Below are 27,302 nucleotides of genomic sequence, written 5' to 3' on the forward strand. Positions count from 1 at the left end.
CACTGATACTCATTGCTGGTTTTTAAGTTAACTAGTTTCTCAGGAAAAAAACCTCCCCATTATTGCAAACTTGCAGGCAGTTAAAAGCAAGCTACTGCTGAATACTCAACAGTCAAAAGCAAACACTATTCAATGTAAAAAGAATGAGAAGTATTGAATATATTATATAATTCGCTATCTTATATATATTATATAATTCGCTATCTTATGGGACGCTTTTTAGTCAGGCCATTCTTTCTCAAAATGTGTAGCATAAATAGGAGTTCAAGGGTGGATGCTACAAATAGCTACTGAGAAACTTGTGTGAGAACACTGACAAATTGTTTAGAGATGACATGACAGAAGTTTACAGTATAGTGAAGGTAAATGAAGTGCTCCAATTTTCACTCAAACAGTGGCACGTCTGTAACATTGAAATGCGACAAAATTGAAATACTCAAGTACAACACCTAATCAGCCTGTGGAACTCAATACAAGAAGATATTTGAGGCCAAGAGTTTAGTAGGATTCAGAAAAGGATTAGACACGTTCTTTTCTGAAAGGGATCTAAATCCTCAGACATTGGGTCATAAGCCGGTCAGTGATTTGGGAAGAAAATCTCTCTGCGCAGGTTTTTGTGTAACTGTCTTACACTTGGTTTTGAAACATCTGGTTATAGCCACTGTCAGGATAGTGGAGTAAACATCTATCCTGGTAGGGCAAATCTTAGGTAGCATTTACTTTAGACTTCTTTGTGACTGAAGCCATGTCTATGAAATATTTTTTTTAAAAATCCAAAATATAATCTAATGCAACTTTATTTAATAGTTTTTTAAAGAGCTACACACCAAGCCACTTCAGACCATATACTGCCTGATATCTTGTATTTAACTCTAAAAAACTTTTTAAAAACCAGTAGAAACATATTGTATGGCTAATCAAAACATTCAGTTAGGGTGGAAGGGGGTGGAGGGAGAAATTGCATCATCGGCAAGAAAGAAAAGATGGCAAATGCATTAGTTTCACAGTCTTAAAGTTCCATCTCTCCTGCTGGAAAGAATGTGGCATTCACCTTGCAGGTCAGAAAACTGCTTACAAAACAAGTGAAATGTAAAGACTCCAGTGCTCAATGGGTTAGGTTTGCTGAGAGCTGGTGTAAGGTCCTGAGGAGGCAAAGTAGAATAAACATTTAAAATAGGAACATGCTTGGCATGCAGCAAAAGGGAATGGAGAAGGTAGGTAGATATCTTAGAGTAGAAGGCAATAAAGAGCATTCAAGAGAAGGGGCAAAAAGTTTCTGAAAACTTGATGCATGAAAGGTAGAAGGAGATTAAACACCTTGCATCCCTCAGCCTTTAAGTGAAGCAAGGTAGAATATATAGATAAAAAGAAATGAGAATGTGAGAGAGAGGAAAGTAATTTCAGTATCTAGAATAAACAGCATAGGTTTAAAAAAAAGACAGTTAAAATTTAGAATTTCAAGATGTACAGCCAATATACAGCAATGGAAAAGACTTAAAAGGAGAACTAAATCCTTTTAAAATGAGTAGAAAAACTAAAGGATCATTTGAGTGAACTCTTTTGTGATTACCTATTTTGTTATAATTTCTCTTTATTTTATAAACTGAAACAGTCCTCTCTACCTTGTTTTGTCTCTTTCATATGCCTTTGTCCGCCATCTCCTTTTTCTCAAGCCTTCTATGTATTTTTGTTGTTCCATGTTACTGCTTTTATTACTCTGAACACATTTTTATTGCAGAATAGCATGCATAACCCTTGGGCATACATTAACTTGCCTTTCAGCCCTCCCCAGTTTCCTTTGCTGCCAGTTCCTCTGATGCTTTAAATCGTTTGATATAGCCTGTCTTTTTTTCCCATGTTCTTCTAAACTTGGTGTGCTGAAATTATCCCTCTTTTGCTAATTACTAAACCCGTCTGTGTAAGGGCCACTCTTGGTCGATCCCACACCTGTACATTTCCAGTCATTTTTCTTAAGTCACTCCAAACCAAGCCCAGAATTGTTCCTTGTATAGCTTCCTTTCCATACTGTTCTGTCTGTTCGCATCCAAACAGTTGCATACTCCTTACTGCCTTTATATTGCTCTTTCTGTTCAGTCCACATCAGTGTTCCTTAGCACTTGATTTTTCCATTCCTATTTCTCCTTCCATAGTTGTGTAGAAGGGTATTTTCATGGTATGTGGGTGTCACATTTTCTGTATGTACTTTGTCATGTGCTACACTCATGCAGAATTGAGGATTTGGATTGACCTTTCTACTATGATATCTGCCAAAGTGCTGCCTTTTATCCTCCCATAACCATAGCCTATTTGCTACCCTGTTGTCTAGCCCAGTGGTTATCAACCAGGGGTCTGGGACCCCTGGGGGGTCATGAGCAGGTTTCAGAGGGTCTGTCAAGCAGGGCCAGTGTTATACTTGCTGGGACCCAGGGCAGAAAGCCAAAGGCCCGCCGCCTGGGGCCGAAGCCCGAGCAATGTAGTTTCGCGGGGGCACCTGTGTCATGTGGTCCCAGGCAATTGCCATGCTTGGTACACCTTAACACCAGCCCTGTCTTTTATATGTAGAAAACCAGTTGCTGTGGCACAGTTGGGCCGTGGAGTTTTATAGCATGTTGCGAGGGGGACCCTCAGAAAGAAAGGTTGAGAACCTCTGATCTACCCTATGCTGTTCAGAGCTGCTCCTCTTACACACTTTGCCTCTTCTGCAAAACTATCCTAAATGTTGGGTAGCATAGGAAAAAACGGGCTCCTGAGAACAGTAAAAACGCTCTCTGGATCCTCAAAAAGCATGGTCTTCCTCTTCCCTGTCACTTTAAGATAACTTCACTCCTGTATTCTGTGTGTATATGACCAAAATGCAAGCCCTACCAAAATAATTGTAAGCACAATAAATATTGAGTTCAATAGCTCTTTTTCTTATATAGTTGAGGCAATGTGACCTAGTTCAATAACATAAATCTCACACTAGAGACATGACATACCAATCTGTGAGTTAGTTAAAAGTACGGTCCACTAACATACACTGATTGGTTTTTCCCTTCCAGTTTCCCAGACGGATTTTCATGAACACTACAACAAACAGTTCTTCCTTAGCACATAACTATCCACATTCACCCAGTGTGAAATAGGGCTCTGATTAGTCTCCTCATGAAGTACTTCAAAGGTGACTGTTTACCTGAGGGCATCTTATTTGAATTATTAGACAACTTAAACTCATAGACTCATAGACTAATAGGTCAGAAGGGACCAATCTGATCATCTAGTCTGACCTCCTGCACAAGGCAGGCCACAGAACCCCACCCATCCAATTTTATAACAACCCCTATCCCAGGATCGAGTTATTGAAATCTTACTCATAAGACCCTGGATATGTTGCTTGGGAAGGCAGTGTGACTTGAAGCAGCTTTTGAGGTTTCTATTTAGTGAGTGCAGGCTGGAAACTTCTTGAAAAGCCAGGTCCCATTTCCTTTTGTCAGGTATAAGTGACTTCATACTACTCTAGTTCTCCTGCCCAATGGGACAAAGATGGTACCTGCCTCTGGAAACAGATGGCCCTGCTTTTTTGCCTATGAGACGAGTACTATAGTATTTATTTTTGCTTTGTTTAATTACCAAAACAAAAAACCCAACCTGTTAGGTGGTAATGAAGAGAAAAAATTGTCTCCTTGGTCAGGCACCTAACTGTGGCTAGCAGATCTAGGACTGATGGGAGACCACTGGTAAGCAACCTGCTCTACTCACCATTGTGACCAAAGATCTCAACCTTGGGAATGCTTTGCATAACAAATGGCTTTTTCACCAGTCTGGAGTCTTGTAACTGAAATATTTCTGGTCTTCGCATAAGTTAAACTTTATTTTCAAAATGTATTGTTACCAAAAATGTAGTCAGTGTAATATTGGATAGAGGCTTTGCATATTTTACTGAAATGTGGAGAGTAAGACTTCACAATAGTGAGAAGTACAATTTCCATGAGCTGGAAAGGTAATATTTTTATTAGTAGAGAAATTGAGTGGAGAAGAGAGAGGTCAATTTTAGAGGCTTTCATTTTATGTGATTACAGCTATGCTGCAAATGCCATTTCACTATAAGGAGGGACTTAATCTGACCTGCAGCACAAATCAAAAAAAGGTACCTTTTTAACTAAAATGGTTGTCACCCTAGAAGTTCCTGACTGCTGCAAGACCAGACTTTAGAACCCACTTTTATTATTAAAAAGGCCAACAGCAACAAAGACTGTTTTGCAACTTGTGAGACATTTTCACAGCAATTTGATCTTTGTGTACAGGATTTTAGAAATCTTTGTACTATAATTCTTAGAGTGAAAGTAAAACTCCAGGAGATGAAAATATGCATGAACACTTTGTGGTTTGCTTCTGGTTCAAAGGCTGCTACCTTTATGCTGTTTTGAGACATAAATTTTGAGTAGCATTGACAAAATCATCATTCTTCATGAAGTGGCATAATGGCGGCAGCAGCATATTCTATTTCAGTGGCTGACATGTAGGTCAGGATAGGAAAGGGAGCTTGCCAGTTTTGATGGCTGTCATGTGAACATTATTGTGGTGATGCATCATCAATCATCCATCTCCTGGTAATGGGATCCAACAAGATGAGATAATTTGAAAGGCGTTCATATCCTCTATAGCCTAGAAAACAATGTATAAGGGTGTGGCGCTGAGTAACGGCACATCCCTCATCTTAATTGAAATGGGATAGGAAGAGGCTCTATTGATTGGAAAAATAGAGGGTCCATGGAAAATATTTGAAATACTAAATGCAGCTTCCTTCCTTTTAAAAGATTTAAAGACACTTCAGAAGATTAGCATGATGTCGGTATTTTGAGAGGGGTCTGGGATGTTTTTAGAAGAGGTGAGAGGACAGGAAAGGTAGTGGAGAAAGAGATTAGAGGGCATATCTTAAGTGGATTTGGGAGAAGAGGGTTAGCTGGGACACTGCCTCTTCCTCATTCAAAGATGTTGATGTCTTACCATTCCAAATGGAAGTCTGGTAGTCCAAGAAACCCTTCAGTCAAGCACCAACTCCTGTAGCTTCCACATAAACTACTTCTGAGTCTTCGCCCCCCAAAGGGAGTTCTTACTCTGCTTCATGCTGGACTATAAACCCCGTTCCATTTCCCCCTTTCCTCCACTTTTCTGATAACTCAAGGATGTACTACAAAAATATCTGTTTGAAATGAAAAAATCTAACTCAGGTGTTTCTCTGACCTTCTTGTTCCTGACCACTGTATCACAGGAATAATAAACTAGTGATTGTTCACTGGCATGTCTCAATACCATCTTCATGTCTCATGAATCTCTCCTTCTCATTCTGCTTTCACTACTCTCACAACACTCAGTCACAAATATTGTACATTTATAAAAACTAAATATATTTCAATCAATCTTTTTAGTTGACTCACTAGTATGTTGAGCTAGGCTGCTAGCATGGTGCTTTTCATTAATAGCAGCAGAGTGTCCTGTGGCACCTTATAGACTAACAGACATTTTGGAGCATGAGCTTTTGTGGGTGAATACCCACTTTGCTGAATGTATTCACCCATGAAAGCTCATGCTCCAAAACATCTGTTAGTCTATAAGGTGCCACAGGACTCTTTGCTGCTTTTACAGATCCAGACTAACACGGCTACCCCTCTGATACTCTTCATTAATGTTTCCTTCAGTCCCTTACAAGGATTATGGGCATTTATACTGGAAGTTTATATTGGCATTGTATTTCACAATTGGTGTTTCTTTGTACTAGAGCACAAGTTTCTCACCTCCAGAAAATAGCCAGAATGAGACTTGTTCTTCAAATCCTGGCCAGATTCTGCCTGGTTTTTTTGGTCCTATGGTGGAAGATGTGTTGTGGACTGAGTGCAGATGGATGAAGTAGCGGAAAGCATCCTCAACTCTCCTTTTCATAAATGGGTGGGTCCTGCAACAGTTGGTGTTAGAAAGTGGTGCTGGTAGATGTTAGGTAGCCAAGGATGCATCAATTCACCATGTTAAAGAAATTCACTTTCTGCTGAACCTTGCTTCCCCCCCAGCAGTGGGTAGGCAATGATAGCAGCACCTTCTCTCCCTCCCAGGGAATTCCCAATCCAGAGTGGAGGGAGGTTAGCTGGTGTAGGGAGGTGTGACTTTCACCCAAGATGACAAAAGGTGTATCTGTCTCTTGGGATAATTGATGAATGTCTCTTCTAGACTCCATTAACTCTTTAATGGAATTACTCATGCACTGTACAGAATTCAGCAGCCTCTGTTTCCACCAGTAGCCAGTTGGGTGATCACATCACCTTCGACTGGCTCTCTATTAAATCAGTATCAATTTCATTCATACTTCTTTGTGTCACTGGCTCTTGTTTTGTCATTACTATCGCTGCCTATCAAAGTAAAAGTTGGCTGGCCACTTATTTTGTCCAAATTAATAATCTTAAATCTGTGAGAAGGGGCAATACATTTTTCTGTTGCTGTGAAACTCATTTCCTGCTTGTCTTGTTGTCATCAGCTTATGTCAACTATTAATTGACTTCAAAACAAAAACACCTTGAAAATCTGGCCACTTGTTGGAGAGCCTAACTATAGACTAAGGCTTTGATCCTGGAATGAGTTGTGCATGGGTGCACCCACACATCTCAATGTAGGATCAGCATCTTAGACTCCCTGACTTTAGGCACCATCTTTGGAAATAATGTCCATTGCTTTTATTTGGCTATCAGTTGATGAAAGCAACTACACCTGTACTCCGATATAACATGACCCGATATAACACGAATTCAGATATAATGTGGTAAAGCAGTGCTCCAGGGGGGCGGGGCTGTGCACTCCGGCAGATCAAAGCAAGTTGGATATAACGCCAGTTTCACTTATAAGGTGGTAAGATTATTTTGGCTCCCAAAAATGTACTGTTGGAGCTTGTGAAGTACAGTGTGGCACCTCTGTATGAAAAACACTGCTACAAAAATGTATTGATAGGAATGTCTGGTTAAAACAAGGGATATACAATTCTGTGAAATTCAGCTCAGATTATTGCCCACAAATTTAGTTGTTTTTGGAACATCCTAGATTTAGAAACGGGTTTGGAAATTGAACAGCTGACTGTTGAACCTTGGCTTTTAATTGCTTCTAATGAATCCAGGAAGTGGTTAAACTTTAATATTTTTCATTTTTATTTGAGTTTTTTCAAATCTTGAGGTTTGGCTGAACTTCTAAGTGAAGGTTCAATTTAGTTACTTTGATCTAAATTGTTTTCTCCTTTCCAGCTTAGAGAGAGTTACTCTTGACTTCAGAAAGTATTTTCTACGTCTATCTCTTTATTTTTTAAAATTGTGTTCTTTCCAAAACACACATCACAAATATTAAGTTTTTATGTAAGGCAGCTGTAGATAACTTAAGCAACTGCAAAACTTTACTGGTAACATGCTCTCTTAAACACTCTTGAAAATGTTAGTCTACCCTATTGAAAAATGGAAGCAAAGCATGCAAAATGCAAGTTCTGATGAACAAACTATTACACTTGACATTTAACAAGAAAATAGAAATAAATATGTAAGTGTGATATGGTAGCTAATGCTGTAGAAACATCGTTTAACTTCTCTGAGGAGATAAGGTGAGCTGTAAATCTTTTTAAAATTTGGATTGGTGTTTTTGTGTATTGTGTGAATGACTTGGGGTTTTAAACTGTTTGTAACCTTAGTAACATTAGGAATGTCAAGTCTGTGTTTTGCTGGTGGAAGAGGTCTAATGAAGTGGAAGAGCAACAAACAAGTGATGGGGTAGGAAGGTTGAATTTGTGACACATCACTTTTTTTTCAAAATGTGCACTAGGCACTGGAGGTGATAACCTACCAAAGGCTTTTAGGGTAAACAAGATTTAAGTTTTTTTAATGTTTAAAAAAAAAACAAACCCCTAACCAACCAGGAAATGCATTTTAAGCACAGCTTTCTGCCTTTTTACATAAAGAGCCATAAACCTAATTTCTTCTTTAAGTACTGTCCCTATGGATGCTCCACTGCAGGTGCTTATGCACCTCTCAAGCCCTTGGTCCACGATTTCTAGCTAACAGTGCCCATGCCCTGCTCATGCACCCTCTGCTTATTCATGGCGGACACTGAGTCTATACAGGGGTGGGTATGTGAAGTGCCCTCAGTGTCTGACATACACAACACCTGAAGTATGCCTATCATCATTGGTACATTTGTCTCCAGCCATGGCAATCTCAGCTACAGTGTCGCTACCGGGGTCCTTTGTTGCCACAGGAGTTCTGATACTCGAGGGACCTCTTGGTGTTGGATGAACTGGGGTTCCCATTGCTGGCCAGGTACCAAGCATGTCTCAGTACAGAGACCTTGGTCTCTGAGTGGCCACTCCATGGCATACAACTCTCATCCATCCTCAATGACTGCCCTCTTATGGGAAGATGTAGAGGAAGAGGATGACTTCCAATTGATCTCCTTGAGTGTCGAGGGGCGGGGGTTCTCCTCCTACATACCCCTTGAGGAACTTACCCTTACTCAGGGAGGACTTTGCAGCTCACCAAGGATGGTGGAACCAACGTTGTACATCACCCCCCCCTCATGGCCATATTGAGACCTGTGGGCTGCCTATTGGCAACAATACGACAGACTACTGATACTGTCCCTCAGGGAGGCCAGGGTTTCCCATCCTCTCTCTACCCTTGCATGACAGGAGGAGACATTTGAGGAGCAGGAGGCTAGGGCAGAAGAGGTAGTCACACATGAGACCACAATTTCGTCGTCATTGCTGGATGAGGCTGTTGTGCCTCTCCCACTTTCCACCGCCAACGACGTCATACTGTTCTAGGATCTCATTAGAAGGGTAGCTGGTGCTCTGCAGGTCCCTCTGGAGGAGGTCAAAGATCAGCAGCACAAGCTGCTGGATGTTTTGTAGTTGGCAACACTTTCCAGAGTGGTGCTACCTATTAGCCGGATCCAGCAGAGCCTCGTTAAGATGGTATGGCAGATGCCGGCCCCTAAGAACTTAAGAACAGCCATACTGGCTCAGACCAAAACTTCATCTAGCCCAGTATCCTGTCTTATGACAGTGACCAACATGAAAAAGGGTGGATAAGAAGTACTATGTGCCTTCTAAGGATTCTATTTATTTTCTCATCCCTACTTAACTCCCTAGTGGCGGATGCAGTGAACAAACAGTATAAGCCACATTTTGAGACCTACCCCCATGACAAACACCAAAAGCAATTGGGTCTTTCTGAAAAGTCTTATTGTCTGTGACCATGCAGTTCTGGATTGTGAACTGTCAGGCAATCGTGGCCAAATACAACTTGACTAATTACAAGCTCATGGCGTTTATTGAACAGCTGCCACATGACTGCAGGAAGCAATTCTGGCCCATTGTTGTGGAGGCTCAGCTATTGGCCTGAAGAGCTCTCCAAGCATCCCTAGATGCTGTGGACATTGCTGCCAGATCTCTCTCCACAGTGGTAGTTATGCGCAGGGTGTTTTGGCTCCAACTTTCAGGGTTTCTGAGAGAGGTTCAGAACCCTATAGAGGACTCCCCTTTGGTCGTAAGCTTTTCTCGGAGACTATGAATGACTCCTGCAGTCTTTCTGCATATGCAGAGGCTGGCCTATGTTCCATGGGCATCTATACACCTACAAGCAGGAAATGTTTCAGTAGGTCACAGACTGCCCAGAGGTCACATGCTGTTCAGTTCTTGTGGTATCGCAGACCCATGGGGAAAAGCCACCCAAAGAGACAGGTTTCAGGGGAAGAAAGTAGCCCGACCACCCAGGCATCATCTAAACAGCAGTTTTGACAAGTTTGTTGTGGGTTCAAATCCTCTCACCCTTCTGATTTTTGCAGTTCTGTCCTTTAGCCCTGCCTTCTCTTTGGGGACAACCTTGTTCATTTCTTAGGGCTTGGGAATGGATCACTATGATCCAGTGGGTCTTGGAGGTCATAACACGGGGCTACACGATCCAGTTTTTTGGCACTCCTTTGTTTCCACCCCCCTACCCTGTCCCTCATCAGGGACCCACACATGAGCATCTACTAAGGCAAGAGGGGGACTCTTTTTTTTTTCTCCAGCTAGGAGCAATACAATCTGTTCCTTCCCCTTGCAGGGGCTGGTAGTTCTTCTCTTCCTAGTACCAAAGGAGGGTGAAGATTGGAGACTGATCTTACATCTAAGATGGCTGAACAAGTTGGTGAAATGTCAAAAGTTTAGGATGGTGACTCTAGCAACTATAATTCCTTTGCCACAGGAAGGGGGATTGATTTTTTTCATCCCTTGACCTACCAGTGCCTACTTCCATATAACTATACACCTATTGCATGGAAATACCTATGATTCGCTATAGGCCAAGATTACTTCCAGTATCGAGTGGTTCTCTTCAGCTCCAAAGGTGTGTTTGAACATTCTGGCAGTAATTGATGAATTACCTTTGACAGGAAGAGATTCTTGTCTTCCCGTACCTTGACAACTGGCTGCTCAAAGGTTGCTCTTTGGGTGAAGTGTTACTGTCCACCCAGAGGGCCTATTTCCATAACCTGGGTATTAGAAAGTTAAAGCCCTTCTATCTGGATAGGAATAAGTGATTAAGGAAATTGTCTACACTTCATATCTTTCACAGATAGATCAAAGGGGTTCCTGTTTCTGCTCAGAGACCACCTGATATCCATTTTGAAAGTATCCCTGTCTGTTATGAGTCTGTGAGTGCTCAGCCTTCCTTTCCCTGCCACCTCCCCAGATGTGAAAGTGCATTCAGCCAGATTTCAAGTAACATCTACAGCATTTTTGAAAGATGTTCCCATATTGGAGATACATAGTGCCCCATGTGGACTTCAGGCCATATGTTTTCGAAGCATTATGCCCTGCGTCATTCCATCGGATCTACTGTGGCACTTGGCTCGGCAGTATTGTCTTCAATTCTGGACCCTGATCCGAATCTCCCTTCTCTTTGGTATACTGCTCAGAAGTCACGTGAAGTGGAGCACCCCATAGGGACACTATTCAAAGATGAAGGAAATGTTACCTACCCTGTGTAGCAATTGTAGTTCTATCAGATGTGTGTTCCTATGGGTATTCCACTACCCACCCTTCTCCCTTTCTGCTTCAGATGTTCCTTAGGGAATGAGTAAGTAGAGAAAGAAATGAGGGCAGTTTGTCTGTGCACCCCGCTACAGTCTGTGTCTGCCATGAAGAGGCATAAGGTGCATGTGCAGGGCAAACGGGTACTGCTAGCTAGAAATCTCTGATCATGTGCACCACTTGAGCCCTTGAAATGGTGTACCCATAAGAGAGCGTAGCTGGAACTACAGTTACTGCACAAGGTGAGTAATATTTCCTTTTTACTTTGTTGTGGATCACTTTAGTCCTACCTGAAAAGGTATAAATGACCAATAAGAGTAATATTTGGTTGCCAATTCAGATGTCAGTTTTTTGCTGGCATACTAAGTTCCCATTTTAAGGAGCCCCCTTCTTTAACTCTAATATCCTGTTAAAAAGAAGTGGGGGAAAGCAAGAGTGTTCAACTGCGCTGCGAGCTCAATAAATGCTCTTTTTGTAGTTAAACAGCAAAATGTGAGCAGACTACAAAAAGTTCGAGTGAAATTTTGTGAGATGAGAAGTATAGCTTCTTTCCTTGTATGCAGTGGTTGAACTGAGCAGTCAAAAACTCTGTAAGGAATTCACCTTTGGCTGAGAATTTCTTAGGCTTTGAAAGAAAGTGTTGTCATTTTAATATAAAAAACTGTAGCTGATGCATGACTAGAATATCAAATTCATGGGCTTCGCAGTCAGGGAACGTTTTGAACCCTGAGTTGGAGAATAATTTCCTTTCTGCTTTGCCTTTTTGCTATAAATGGTATTCCTCCCCCAGGGGATGAAGGGGGGGAATACTTTGCCGATTCCCCCTCTGTTTTCTTGAGTTATTCCACCATCCTATAGATAACAAGAATATTTCAACACGCTTGGGAAGCAGCAGTACTTGCCCTGCTATATGAAACTTTTTTAGTTTTATTTTTAAAAACTGCTAGTGATTTTTCATGGTAGCATGACAGTGTATTTAAAAAGCTTGTTGGTCATCATTTTGACTAAACTAATTCAACCAGCTAATCATGGAATCTGTTCTCTAAGTCTTGACTTATTTTGAGGGAGTTCTTTTCTTCATGAACAACTGAAAATAAGTATCTGGGGTGTTAAACATCTCGTACAAATTTTTTTTTTTAAAAGCCTGACGTATTGAAAAATTAACTGAGAGAATTGAAGTGCTACCTGCATGCTATTAAACCTCAGTCACCTGAAAATTCCTCTGATCCACGTATTCTGTCCCCATGACATTTAGAGTAGTGTCAGGGCACAAGCCTTTGGTTCACAAAATTAAGCTTCAGATAATTGAAGTCAAAATGAATGCTTTCAAATACACATTATGTTTTGGAATTTCTCTTGCTTGCTCAAATGGAAATAGGGTGACCAGATAGCAAGTGTGAAAAATCAGGACAGAGAATGGAGAGTAATAGGCACTTATATGAGGAAAAGTCCTGAATATCGGGACTATCCCTTAAAAGCAGGATATCTGGTCACCTGAAATGGAAACAACCTTTGAAACTGAGTACAGTGTGACCCGTTCTCAATATCGAGAACCTTCAACTCTCAAAAAAAATTTTGGCCATTTAAACTGGTTCTGAGCCAAAACTTTTCTTGTCTCACTAATCAATAAATAGCAAAATTCACTGAATTTGAAGATCAACGGGGATATCACTGGTAGTATTGTTGATCCTAGGTGCTGTCTTCCCAAAACACTTGAACCTAAGGACAATGCCATGGTGCATGTAGTGCGATTAGCATTTGCTGGGCTCCTAAAATGACTAATGTGGCAATGGGCCTAACTACGGAATTGCAACTTCTGAAAAGCCATCATCTCATGTATGATGCAGATTTTATAAGCTACGTAAAAGACAGATCAAATGGTTGAAGCTGAATGAACAAAACTGGCTCTTCAGTATCCATATATCATATGCTTCTCTTTTTTAAATTAGATGCAACAGTTGGAGCTGGCACAGATGCAGCAAAGAGAAGCCAATCTCACAGCTTTGGCAGCAATTGGGCCAAGAAAAAAGAGACCACTGGATTCACCAAACCCTGGATCTGGGCTTGAGGTACTGTAATGTCTTGAATGCATTTAATTCAATATTAAAATGGAACACCTTCTATACCTTTTGGGGGAAAAAGGAGGGAAGCCCTCACTGAGGCTTGTTGAATATTGTAGGGAAAATAAATATTTAATGACTAAAGAAATACTAAAAGCTTTAGTTTTTGTGAACTGAAATTATTTTGAATATAGTTTCTAATAATGTGTATTATTGTGAAGAGTGATACTACAATTAAGCCATGGACAGGTCACAGGCAATAAACAAAAATTCACAGCCTATGACCTGTCCATGACCCTATACTAAAAATACCTATGATTAAATCTTACGGGAGATAAGATGATGTGGAAGGGCAAATCCAGGGGGCTGCTTCTGGGGGTGGGGACACATCCAGGGGCCAATGGCACCAGCTGGCCCGGGGTCAGCTACTTGGGCAGCCCTGGGATTAGCCACACTGGCCGCTACGGAAGTCACGGAATCCATGACCAACACAGAACCCTATTGATGAGCATGCTGTGTAAAAGGAGTACTGGTATTTACAAGACATAATCAAAAGAATGATGAGTCTCTGCTTAATCTCTGAGAGGAAACCTCCACAACTTCAGTGATGTGTGACAGCAGCGTAACTGTTTCTGGGGCTGTGACAGACAGCTAGCTGCCTAGCTTTCCTAAAGGGGAAGAGTCTCACCCAGAGGGACAAACTGTTGAGGTGGTCTCTGGAAGAGAAAACCAGCCGCCTCGGCCCACAGAAAGTAGTAAAGAGGCGTCTGGCTTCTAATCCTAGTTGTCCTAGGATAACTGAGGGACCTTGGTACACAAGCTATGCTCCCCAATTGGGTCAGGACAATGGGTTCAAGTAATTTCCTCCTGACCCAGGTTCCCTTGTCTAAACACACAAGTTGTACCAATTTAACTATCGCAGACATTCAGGAAGGAGATTAAGCAATACCTGTATAAGGCATCTAGATCCATACTAGAGATTGCACTGCTAACTATTTTGTTATAAAATCGCACCCCATACCAATGTAGTTATACCTGTACAAAATCTGTGTAGACAGGCCAAAGTCCTTTAACATGGTTTGTGGCAGTGTGCTCCTGAAGGTGTCTGGAATCTCCAGTAGGGTGGTCTTGACCATGCTAACCCCTTGAAAGAGAAATACTTTTGTTTTGGCATGTGGACCCATTCCCCTTATGTAGGGCATAGAGATTCTTTCAGCTGCACCAGAATCTCAGCTTTCTTAAACTTCCAGCAGCTGGCTTTCATCAAAAGCCTAATCTCTGCACTAGAGCCCTTGCTTGCTCAGTAGAGGAGTGAGACAAGGTGGGATCCTCTCCCCAGTGTCGCATTCTCTGCAACTACTTCCTCTGCCCTGAGTTCCATAGCACCTCAAAGGGAGTCAGAACATGGCTGTGTAAATCTCAGTGGAGGTGAGTCGCACAGCACAGGTAGACAGATTCATGCCAGAGGGGTTCAAGCTATGATGCTAAGAGCAGTTTGGCCCTGCTTTCATCCCTTCTGACCCCTAGGCTTGAGAGCCAAAGCTCAACCCCATGCCCCAAAAATCCCTGCTGCGATTTTTAGTGTGATTGCTCAAACCCCGCTAGCAGAAACAAGGCTAGCTCCCAGCTGCAGTGTAGCTATACCTAGTTTGTCTCCCTTTAACACATCATCTGTTCCTCTCCCTGAGGTAGCTTGCATAGCTGTCTCTTATATCGTGATCCTATAGTCTTGTGGTATTGACTTTCCCATAATAACATGATCCTTGGCTTCTGTCCTAGTTTTTTAGCAAAAATCCTGACATCCGACTCATTTCCGAACCATATTCCCCCATCCAAGCTTCTACTCCAGTCTTGTTCAGGTTTTTCCCTTCCTGTAACACCTGTCATCTCAAATGGGCCTTTAAGGTGCTCTTGGATCAGAAACATTGAGCAGAAAAGATTCTTTTTCATTCTCTTCCACGGTTCAGGGAAAGAGCTCATGGTTGCAGGATACACCCTGGCCACATGAATTGTGTTGGGTATCTAAGACTTATGAGGCTGCTAAACTTCTCCCCAAGATTTAGAGCCACTACACTAGAGACATGGCCACCTCTTGGTCTGGACATGGGAAGCATCATCAGATTAAATTAGCAAATATGCCACTTTTAATTCCTTGCACTTGCTCACTAGGCCCCACCACTGGTTGAACATGCAGACATCTGCAGACACAACCTTTGATCAGAATGTTAGCGCAGAAGTCCATGAGGAGCTGTCTTGCATGAGAAGGTGGGGGTAAAAGAATAAAGGGGTAAGCAGTTTCCATTTCTCCTTTCCTCTCCATATCCCTCATGCTGCATCCTCTAATTCAGCAACAGTTCTCATGATCATCTTTTCTAGAATGTTTCTTTCAGAGGGTGCCTATGTGGAAAAGCGGGGGTAGGGCTGACCTAGGAGAGAAGGGCTAAAAAGCCAGAGGCTAAGCGACCAAGGAGAGCTAGTGAACAAGGGACAACAAACAGACGTTTCAGAGGGAATTTGCAAGTGGGAGTCATAATAGAATAATTTTGGCTAGGAAGGGTGGCATCACCAGTGCCAATGATGCTCCTGCACCCATATCCAGACAGAGAACTTAACTATGGATGCCTCTACCCAGGTCCTAACATGAATTTACAGATTTAGCCCATGGTCTGCCTATTGACTACCCCAGTATAGAGAGTACACTTATAAATGTTGTAGACGATACCACGCTGGGAGAGTTTGCAAGTAGAGCCCTGTGCAGATACAAAAATTTGTATCCATATCTGATCTGCGTAAATTGTCCTCCGATATCCATGGATTTGCAGGGCTCTGCTAACAGCTCCACAGGTCATCTCGCACAGTGACACATGGCTGTGTCAAACCTCCGAGTCTTTCCACTTCTCCCCAGAGACCTCCCACAACCTGCTCTGCCCAGTCATACTTCTTTCCCCACTCTGGGTGGAAGCTACATCCTGGGTCCTCATGTGCAGCACTGCCCTCCCAGTGTGGGGGGTCTCGGACATCCCTACACAGCTGCGGTGGTTCTAACACATGCTGTGTTGTGCTCACTGCATAGGAGCACAGTATCACTCTCCCTTCTCTGAGTTGCAGTTTATCTCTGGTATCTGAGCAAGCTGGGGACTAGAACTCCCAGAATGCCCAGCAAGCTTCTGCTGCTTGATTCAGAGAGCTGAAGCCTGAGGGCTGGGTAACAGCCACTACATTCAAGTGAGCGTGTTGCAGAGCCCTGTGCAGATACAATTTTGTATCCGCATCTGAGCTGTGATCTGCAAAAATGGTGTGTGGATATCCACATCCATGGATGGGGATACAAAGCAAATATCCACAGATTTGCAGGGCTGTAGCTGAAAATGCTTTGGAGGATAGGATTAAAATTCAGAATGATCTGGACAAATTGGAGAAAGCATGAAATTCAGTAAGGACAAACACAAAGTACTCCACTTAGGAAGGAACATTCAGTTTGCACATGTACAAAGTGGGAAGTGACTGCCTAGGAAGGAATACTGCAGAAAAGGATCTGGGGGTTATAGTGGATCACAAGCTAAATATGAGTCAACAGTCTAATGCTGTTGGACAAAAAAGCAAATCTCATTCTGGGATATATTAGCAAGAGTGTGGTAAGCAAGACAGAAGTAGTAATTCTTACACTCTACTCTGTGCTGATAAGGCCTCAACTGGAGTATTGTACTGCAGTTTTGGCTGCCACATTGCAGGAAAGATGTGAACAAACTAGAGAGTGTCAATAGGACAGCACAAAAATTATTAAAGGTCTAGAACAGGGGTCTCAGCCCGCGGGGTTATTTTCTGCGGCGCGGCCCCTCCCCATCCCCTAGCATTTACCTAGTGTGGCTCTGGCCTGACACAATTCCCCATTCCCAGCCAATGGGAGCTGCTGGAGACAGTGCCTGAAGCAACAGCCACACACACCCCTGCACCCCTCCTACCCCAGGTTCTGGCCGCTTCCTGGAGTGGCACGGGGACAGGGCAGGCAGGCAGGGAGCCTGCCCTGCCCCCGGTGTATGTCAGGCTGGAGCCCGCCCCCTGAACCCCCTGCCACACCCTGCACCCCTCCTGCACCACCACCGGCCCTGAGTCCCCTTGTGCACCCCGACCCCCTGCCCTGAGCCCCCAGCCACACCCCTCCTGCATCCCAACCCCCTCTCCTGAGTCCCCACCACACCCATCACCCTTCCTGCACCCCACACCCAAACTCCATGCCCTGAGCCCCCGCCACACCCCTCCTGCACCTCCTGGGGGCAGGGAGGGGGCGAAGTTGGGGTGGGGATTTCAGGGAAGGGGTTGGAATGGGGGCAGGGAAGGTGTGGGAAGAGGCGGGGCAGGGGTGGGGCTTCATGGAAGGGGTGGAGTGGGGGCGGGGTCAAGGGCGGTCAGGGGAGGTGTCAGTAAATGCGGCTCTCGGGCCAATGTACTAGTCCTAATGGTCATTTGAGTTTGAGACCCCTGGTCTAGAAAACATGACTTATGAGGAAAGATTGAAAAAAATGGGTATTTCATCTAGAGAAGAGAACACTGAGGAGGAATATAAGTTTTCAAATACATAATTTTGTTACAAGGAGGAGGAATTCTATTCAGCCTCTGAGGATAGGAGAAAAAGCAATGAGCTTAAATTGCAGCAAGGGAGGTTTAAGTTGGACATTAGGAAAAACTTCGTAACTGTCAGAGTGGTTAAGCACTGAAACAAGTTGCCTAGGGAGGTTGTAGAATCTCTCACTGAAGATTTTAAAGAATAGGTTAAACTAACATGTCAGGAATGGTCTGGTTATTACATATTCCTGCCTTGAATGCAGGGGACTGGACTAGATGACCTATTGAAGTCTCTTCCAGTCCTACACGTGTGTGATTCCGAACTAAGACATGCATGGAAAGAGCCTATATCTTTCCACTTACGGCCTAATTTCTGCAGCTGGGTCAATACTGGGGAGACTCCCATCCTGCAGGCCTTTCTTAGTCCAGCCTTTGACAAGAGACTGTCCTTAGGGAAGTAAAGCAGTCTCCTAGATCAGAAAGAATCAAACTGGAGAAGCAAAGGAGGAAGACCTAGCAAGTAGGAGACTCCTCCATGATCCCAGTTTGCCATCCTGCCCCTCAGAGCAAGTGAGGTGGAGGAACCAGCTCAACCTGGCCACAGAAAACATAATAACTTATCTTCCTTTTGAGTGGGTACATTTTATGTTCCTTGGAATCTTCAATACATCAGTAATGGCCTTTGTTCTGCATATACAAGTGAGCTTGTTATCTGCTTTTTTATGTAACACCACTGGAAGACTTGAAAACATGAGCCTGGCATTAGAATAACTTTCATCTCCTCTCCCTCCCTTCCCACCAAGTTTTTTTGGTTAATCATTCTTGTGTTTTAACAGTGCCTTTGATAAGGAAAAGCTATATAACACAAGGCTGCAATTGCTAACCCTCTTTTGGCATAAGAGGCTGTGTAATGGCTTCCTGTTTCATATTTCATCTGTCACTCTCATTCTTTGGCATGTCCATTGTTTCCTTTATTAAAAATTTGGTAGCACTGTGCCAGATAAGTACTGAGAATAGTGTGATATTAGTGTTTTGGGCCATTAATGCAGTACTTTTAAGTTCACATCCAAACCCTTTTTTAAACTGACACAAACCTGGTCGTATTTGTCGTAAGTTCCACTGGAAATGCACATTCATAAATTTAACTTTTGATGTGTGTTGTATTGATCTCATGTCATCTCTAGTTGGACCAACATCTAAATCCTAGCATGCTGATTAGTAAAGGATGTCATGAAGGTAATTTCGCATGTGAAAACAACCTGTTTCCTGAATGCAACTCTGCATGTTCATGTGTGGTATTTGTTGTCTTGGGAACAGAGGAGTGGTTTGTCTGAGAATACCTAATTCTTTGGAAAATCTTTTTTTGATGCTTTATTCAATTTCACAGTAGATATTTTGTGAATGTAACCTCTTCTCTGTTTTTCTCTGGGAACTTCTAAACTGATGTTCCAAGATGTCTGAACAAAATTTAGTGACTGTAAAGAACGTAATATTTGGTATAGAAAAATAAAAATTGGTCTGAGTCTCATTTACTATTGCTAGAAGCAGAATACCCTTAATTCATCGACAACATGCTAAGCAATAAACAACCTTTCTTCAGAGGCTGTCATCTTTGGAGTCTCCAGTCATAGCTGATGTATGAGTCAGCTTGTTTCAATGCATCTTGTGCAACTATAAACCAATGAGGAATCCACAGATGTGTCTGCCTACTGGGCAGACACGGCCACGTGTTTTGACACAGCCTGCTTTTTTCACGCACACTTGGACTTTTTCTGTTATTCTCAATGACTTAATCGCAGACCAAAACACCTGCCTTCATCCTGATGTGTCATCAGCAGCAATTTCCCATGTATTCAGCTAGACTTGGCCAGCTTTTAGGTGAGCTTTGAGAGTGTTGTGATGTTGTTGTTTTTGTTAGCCTCCCAGCATACATGCTCCCATTTTCAAGAGTCCATAAAATATGGTCTGGGAAGTCGCAAACCACCCATACATACGAGATGACCAACCTGCAAATTTATGCCTGTATGACTAGGGATTCACCACGAGTTATGCAGCACCAATCCAGGACTTCCATGTTATGGTATCCTGTCCAACCACTTGATGTTACAGATGAGATGCAGATAAGGCATTAGAAAATGCTCTAGTTGTGTCAAGTGCCTGCTATAGTGTCTGTTTCACAGCTGTAGAGAAGTGCTGAATGCAATTGCACAGCAGACTTTAATCTGGGTGTGAAGTCGAATGCCTCTCACCTTCCCCAGGCAGTGAGTCGACCATAGGCACTTAGAAATGCAGGCAATTTCATCATTGATCACGGCATTATTAGATCAAGTGCTACCAAGATTGCTTAAAACAGTAGAAAAATATGGCTGTCATCAATTGCGATTTCAGGGACAACATTTTTTTTTTTCCTGGAGCAGGCTTGTAAAGCACTTTGGTTTCCTTCAGGCTGATAGCGTTCAAATTGTTTGGCTGATCTAGAAAAGCAGTTGATTAGATGCTGCGTCTTCACAGATATGTTCTACGAGTACACAGTCATCAGCCAAGAGGAGCTCCCTAACAAGCAAATCAATTAGTTTAGTGCGAACATGAAGATGGAGGAAATTGAAGATGCTGTGCAGAATTGCATATAAATATCCCCGTTTCAGTCTGAGAGGATCTCTGTCAGCATAATCCCAAAGAGAATAATAAATAGTGTAGATGCAAACACAGCCCTGCTTAACACCGTTTGTGACAGAGGCTCTGAAGCACCATTTTCCAGCACTATATACCCAGCATGCCGTCATGGAATGAGGACACGTTGGTGATGAATTTGTGCAATGAATTCAAATTGATGAAAGCAAGTACAATGTGGCTTTAGGCCAATACACATTTGGCATCTTTAAAATCATCTTTTTGGGCAACTTGTCTGAGTAATTTAAACTTATGGAGTATAATTATTCATTTTGTATTACAAATATAGAAAGTATTATACTCCATCTTAAATGCCAGAATTTCATGGTTTAGAGCAGCTAGGAATAAATCTGTCCCTAATACTTCTGTATCCATTTTCAGTACCTGAGTTGTGTGCTAGAAAGATTTTTCTTGCATTCTAGTTCTTCTTTGTGCAGTTCAAGTAGGTATATAATATTAATTGTAGTATTAGATTTTCTTTAAAGTCACTTTTACCATGAATGTTCAAGTTGTACCAGGTAACTTTTTTTTTTCCACACACAATATTTGGGGCATTCAACTGTGCTCCAACATAGCTTAAAATAAGAGAATAAGATGTTGGTATGTTTAATTTTTCTGTTCCCTCATACTATAACTCCATATTTAAAAAATAAATGGAAGTGTTTCAGACCATTAGTCAGTAATGTAAACTAAAGCTCCTGGGTATTTAGGGAAGGAGGAGAGAAATGATTAGTTTTCAAATGTGATGAAGTGAAATGTTTCAATGACATATATTAACGTTTTATATTCAAATCTACCTTCACTGGGCAAAGAAATCCTAGCAAGCACTGACAGAGGACAGCTTAACACACTAGACTGTAACGGTTCCAGTCACTGCTCCAAAAATAACAATAAGTGAAAGGCTAAAATCCATCTTATAACGTGTGCACCATGTCCCTTCCCTACTCTCCTACTTCCCACTAGTGGGTCTGTACCTTTTGATCATGACTCCTCACCTGAGAATATTCTTCCTCATCCTCTTCCGTACAATCTCTCATTTGTTTCCTCCTCAAGACTCTCATTCCAGTGCTAGATACTCTCTCCTGTGTGCTGGTCACTCTTGCACTCTAAATATTTGGAAGACAAAATAATATCGTGAATTATTTTAAAGAAATATTTAAGATTTCAGGGAACAAAATTGGACAAATCAGCTGAGAACTGAGATACTGACACAAGCATATATGATCTACTGTTGGAACCTTTTGTCTCCTTTAAAGCCCCATTACCCTTTGTCATCCCCTGCTTTTATGTCTGAATTAAATTGTAAACTCCTCTGGGCAATGACATACTCCTTCCTTTGTTTTCTAAAGCACCATGGACATCTGTGCCACAATATATGGCTATTGATGCTGTATGCATCAAACTGTATGCTATAATGGCTATTGATGATGGATACATGCCACTACATTTCAGCAGGGTTATGGCTATGGAAAAATCAATGAAGACTATCAAGCTGTCACTTAAGGCAAACATTTCCAGGTCTAGAATCTACATAAATGTCAATATAAAGAAGAATTATCTTTTGTTCTTGTTTGAGACATTTGTTATATTCTCTTTACCAGGATCAAACATCAGCATTCAAAATGAATTTGGATTTAATGCCTTGTAAAAGAATCTGGTTATCATGATGATACATGCTAGTTGGTGAAAGTTGCATTCCAAGTATCATCAGAAGTTCTCTTCAGTTGTACCCTTTTATATCTTCATTAATTTCTTTAAAGTCTAGGCCCTGAGTACTCTTTATATGGACACTGTGTGCAGGGGAGACCTTGAGACTTCAATTCTGTAGATTTCTTTTGCCAAAAAGTGGGGGACACTTTTTGTCCAAAAAGTGGGGGACAAATGTTAATGAATTGTAAGATGGGGACACTTTTTTTTAAAATGTATTTGTGACAAGGATGTTTTTGAAATTCTCACTAAAAGGAGAGAATGCTAGCTTTTGTGAGGAAGAACACTTTAAGCCACAAATTCTCTCCCTGATTCTTCTAATGTATTATAGTGTCTATTACTTCATGATGAGCCATATAAACTGTTACCTATGATGAGGCAATCAAGTGTCATCATCTAAAATGGAGACTCTCTCCTATGGTGGTGAAACAGTTGTAGTGAAAAGTTTCAGAGTAGCAGCCGTGTTAGTCTGTATCCGCAAGCAAGAACAGGAGTACTTGTGGCACCTTAGAGACTAACAAAATTATTTGAGCATAAGCTTTTGTGGGCTACAGCCCAGTTCATTGAATGCATGTAGTAGAAAATACAGTAGGAAGATATATACACAGAGCATGAAACAATGGGTGTTACCATACACACTATAAGGAGAGTGATCAGTTAAGGTGAGCTATTATCAGCAGGAGAGAAAAAACTGTTTGTAGTGGTAATGAAAATGGCCTATTTCCAGCAATTGTTACAGTCATAGATCATTAGGGTTGGAAGGGACCTCAAGAGATCATATAAGTCCAACCTCCTGCTCAAAGCATGACCAATCTCCAAATGGCCCCCTTTAGGATTGAACTCACAACCCCAGGTTTAGTAGGCCAATGCTCAAACCACTGAGCCTATCCCTCCCCCCTATTGACAAGGAGATGTAAGGAACTGTGTGGGGGAGGGAATAAACATGAGGAAATAGTTTTACTTTGTATGATGGCCCATCCACTCCCAGTCTGTATTCAAGCCTAATTTGATGGTGTCCAATTTGCAAATTAATTCCAATTCAGCAGTCTCTCGTTGGAGTCTTTGTTTTTTGAATTTTTTTTGTTGTAGTATTGTGACTTTTAGGTCTGTAATCGAGTGGCCATGGAGATTGAAGTGTTCTCCGACTGGTTTTTGAATGTTATAATTCTTGATGTCTGATTTGTGTCCATTTATTCTTTTACGTAGTGACTGTCCAGTTTGGCCAATATACATGGCAGAGGGGCATTGCTGGAGCATGATGGCATATATCACATTAGTAGATGTGCAGGTGAACGAGCCCCTGATGGCGTGGCTGATGTGATTAGGTCCTATGATAGTGTCCCCTGAATAGATATGTGGACAGAGTTGGCAACGGGCTTTGTTGCAAGGATAGATTTCTGGGTTAGTGTTTTTGGTGTGTGGTTGCTGGTGAGTATTTGCTTCAGGTTTGGGGATTGTTTGTTAGCAAGGACTGGCCTATCTCCCACCATCTGTGAGAGTGATGGATCGTCCTTCAGGATAGGTTGTAGATCCTTGATGATGCGCTGGAGAGGTTTTAGTTGGGGGCTGAAGGTGATGGCTAGTGGCGTTCTGTTATTTTCTTTGTTGCTTCTGTCCTGTAGTAGGTGACTTCTGGGTACTCTTCTGGCTCTGTCAATCTGTTTCTTCACTTCAGCAGGTGGGTATTGTAGTTGTAAGAACGCTTGATAGAGATCTTGTAGGTTTTTGTCTCTGTCTGAGGGGTTGGAGCAAATATAGTGGAAAAGTATCCTTTTTCGAAACGTAGTTCTTAAAGTTCCCAAATCAAATGCAGGGAATCTCTTCTGCTGAGGAAGTACAAAACCACAGCTTTTAAATAAATGCTTATAAAATTTGTTTCCATTGTACAAGATTCTAACTCCTGCAAATCTATTGCAGTTTTAGAAATTAACAGCACTGTACCTATATGCAGTATAATATAAAAATTGGGAATATATAATGTATACATTGCAGTTTCTTAGTTTCAAATGTAATGAATACGTATTTAATCTCCAACTTGTGTAGAGAGAATTTCAGACTATTCTTCTATGTACAGAAAAGACTGATCAGAAATTTACACTAATATAGTTTTAGGAGAGTAAGAAATAAAATTGGTGTGGCTAACAATTGTTACTTTCTGACCTACATCATTACATTAGCAGTTTAGAAATAAACAAAGCCACATATGCTGTAGGTGTTTTCTTTCATACACTTGCTTTCATGTTAGTGACATTTGTATTGACTGACTTGCTGTTATCATGGTAGTATCAAATTCTTGTTAATTGTTCTTGGCTATTGCAATGGATTGAAGAAACACCTTGATTCTAGATATGGCTTGGAGAGGAGTAGTTCTGTTTGCAACAGGAGTGGACTGTTTTAGCAGTAAATAACAGGAACCCTGGCTTACAGTAAAACTGGAAATGTAGACTCCCACTAGTATTATTTGTAGATAGGATCTTGACAGTCACATAGAAATCCACTAACTTAGCTGCACAGATACTCTGCTCTAGGAAAGCTGAGTATTTAAGTCTTTCTGTGCAGAAGTGGAACATCAGAGTTAACATAAAAGCAGGATGTCTACACTCTATTTTATGTACTTGCACTACATGCTAAATGACAGGTTTCAGAGTGGTAGCTGTTAGTCTGTATCAGCAAAAAGAGTGAGGAGTACTTGTGGCACCGTAGAGACTAACAAATTTAGTTTTCCTACTGTATTTTCAACTGCATGCATCTTATGAAGTGGGTCTTAGCCCACGAAAGCTTATGCCAAAATAAATTTGTTAGTCTCTATGGTGCCACAAATACTCCTCATTCTTTTTACACGCTAAATGGTATCTCATTCTGTGAACAGCTATCTAGTATATTGCATCATCAGTGCTTGTGGTTGCATTACAGAAGCTTAAAACTAAATTGACTGCTCCCTGTCTTTCACCCTTTGGATATTCTTGTCTCTACCCTACACCGGATGGCTATTTCGATTTTAAAAAATGCAGCACCACTATGAAGTAAAATGATTGTCTGGCCATTCACTGTTTCCTGATCTGTTGTCTGAGCATTTTAAAAAACACTTGACCCATTTTCAAAAATAATTTTTGGTACTTTAGGGTCTCTCTCATTGACAGTCAATGGAATTTAGGTCAAGACATTTTTTGAAAATGGGACCTAAGTGCTTTTCAAAACGTTACTCAAAATCTCTGCCAAAAAATTCTCAATCTAAGGAACTGTTCTGTTTTCAGGTGTCTTGACCTAAATTCCACTGACTTTAGATAAGACTTAGGGCTTGTCTACATCAGAAAGTTGCAGCGCTGGTGAGGGAGTTACAGCGCTGCAACTTTGAAGGTGTACACATCTGCAGGGCATCACCAGCGCTGCAACTCCCTGTTTGCAGCGCTGGCCGTACTCCCGTTTTGTCTCGGGTGTAGAGGATCCAGCGCTGGTGATCCAGCGCTGGTAATCCAATGTAAACACTTACCAGCGCTTTTCTTGACCTCCGTGGAAGGAGGAAGCCTCTGGTAATCAAGCTGGTCTCCTTCCCCAGCTTGCTCTCGCGTTCCCGGAACCCCGAGCAAGCAGGTCTCCTTCCCTGCGGTTTGCAGGGGGGTTCAGGAACGCGAGAGCAAACCGGGAAAGGAGACCAGCTTCGCCGCGGTTTGCTCTCCCGTTCCCCGAGCAAGCAGGTCTCCTTCCCTGCGGTTTGCAGGGTGGCTCCGGGAACGCGAGAGCAAACCGCGGCGAAGCGGGTCTCCTTTCCCGGTTTGCTCTCTAGTTCCCGGAGCCCCGAGCAAGCAGGTCTCCTTCCCTGCGGTTTGCTGGGTGGCTCCGGGAACGCGAGAGCAAACCGGGAAAGGAGACCAGCTTCGCCGCGGTTTGCTCTCCCGTTCCCCGAGCAAGCAGGTCTCCTTCCCTGCGGTTTGCAGGGGGTTCGGGAACGCGAGAGCAAACCGCGGCGAAGCGGGTCTCCTTTCCCGGTTTGCTCTCTCGTTCCCGGAACCCCGAGCAAGCAGGTCTCCTTCCCTGCGGTTTGCAGGGGCTCCGGGAACGCGAGAGCAAACCGCGGCGAAGCGGGTCTCCTTTCCCGGTTTGCTCTCTAGTTCCCGGAGCCCCGAGCAAGCAGGTCTCCTTCCCTGCGGTTTGCAGAGGGGTTCGGGGAACGCGAGAGCAAACCGCGGCGAAGCTGGTCTCCTTTCCCGGTTTGCTCTCCCGTTCCCCGAACCCCCCCTTGAAGCCGCCCAACAGCGCTGCAGTGTGGCCACATCTAACACCACTTGCAGCGCTGGTTGCTGTAAGTGTGGCCACTCTGCAGCGCTGGCCCTATACAGCTGTACTAATACAGCTGTAACTACCAGCGCTGCAAAATTTTAGATGTAGACATGGCCTTAGGCTCCAAAGTGCCTAAATCACTTTTTTAAATGGCACTTTAATCTGTTTTTCAAATGTTTCCATTTATCTCCTCCATGATTTGTATAGCACAGAGCACCCTGACAGTGCTTTGTAAATAACAAATGCTATAGCTGATGTGGTGAGATCACAGTTCACAGCCTTGCAAATACCTTGACTTCTGCAGGACCCCAACTCCAGTCCACCATAGTTTGACAACATGACTAGTAAGCAAGATGAGACACTGGAAGGGATTTAGGATCCAAGGTAATACTTGTAATAAATCACATGGCTTCCATTATCCAGCTCATGCTAAATTATGGGCATGAGTCTCATTCATTTCTAAAGAATGAAGAAACGGTGCCAAAACCCCAGTATTCCAAAACTGCTGGACTTTCTCCAGCGTGGTCTAGACACTAAGTATCATCTCTGCAGGTACCTCTAAATCCATGGAAAAACTTCCCCTCATATTAAAATCCCTATGAGCAGTTGTTCTTTTGACATCAGCGCCCAGACCCACAACATTAGAGGGTGAGGAAACAAAACCTGAACAATATAGACACCTTCAGGCGTCTTCCCCTGAAACTTAGGAAGTACATAAAGTCATCTGTTGCCAGATGGATCAAGTGGTATATTTGATTTCAGATCTTTGCTTATCTAATTCAAAATTCCTGTACCAGAAAGAATCAAGATTCACACAGCCTGTTCTGTGGCATCTTCTTGAGTAAAAATGTGTGCATGGCTTCAACTCAGTCATCATTTTACATATTCATAAAACACTGTAAACTAGACCTTGTTGCCCCACAGATAAATCCTTTGGACAAAGTACTGAACAG

General features: G+C 42.4%; 1 protein-coding gene across 2 annotated transcripts in view; it reads left to right on the forward strand.

Annotated features, from left to right (window-relative positions):
* TAF4B (TATA-box binding protein associated factor 4b) overlaps window positions 1-27,302 on the forward strand; it is a 125,364-nt gene that overhangs the window by 76,959 nt on the left and 21,103 nt on the right. The window contains exon 14 of one of the 2 annotated variants that reach the window (XM_030552954.1): window positions 13,021-13,140. In XM_030552954.1, coding sequence (XP_030408814.1) covers window positions 13,021-13,140 — 120 coding nt within the window. Of the gene's footprint in view, window positions 1-11,099; window positions 11,128-13,020; window positions 13,141-27,302 lie in introns of those variants that run through there. The other variant, XM_030552956.1, reaches the window with a different exon arrangement.

The sequence above is a fragment of the Gopherus evgoodei genome, chromosome 2 (genome assembly GCF_007399415.2).
Source record: "Gopherus evgoodei ecotype Sinaloan lineage chromosome 2, rGopEvg1_v1.p, whole genome shotgun sequence".
In the NCBI taxonomy this organism is placed as follows: Eukaryota; Metazoa; Chordata; order Testudines; family Testudinidae; genus Gopherus; species Gopherus evgoodei.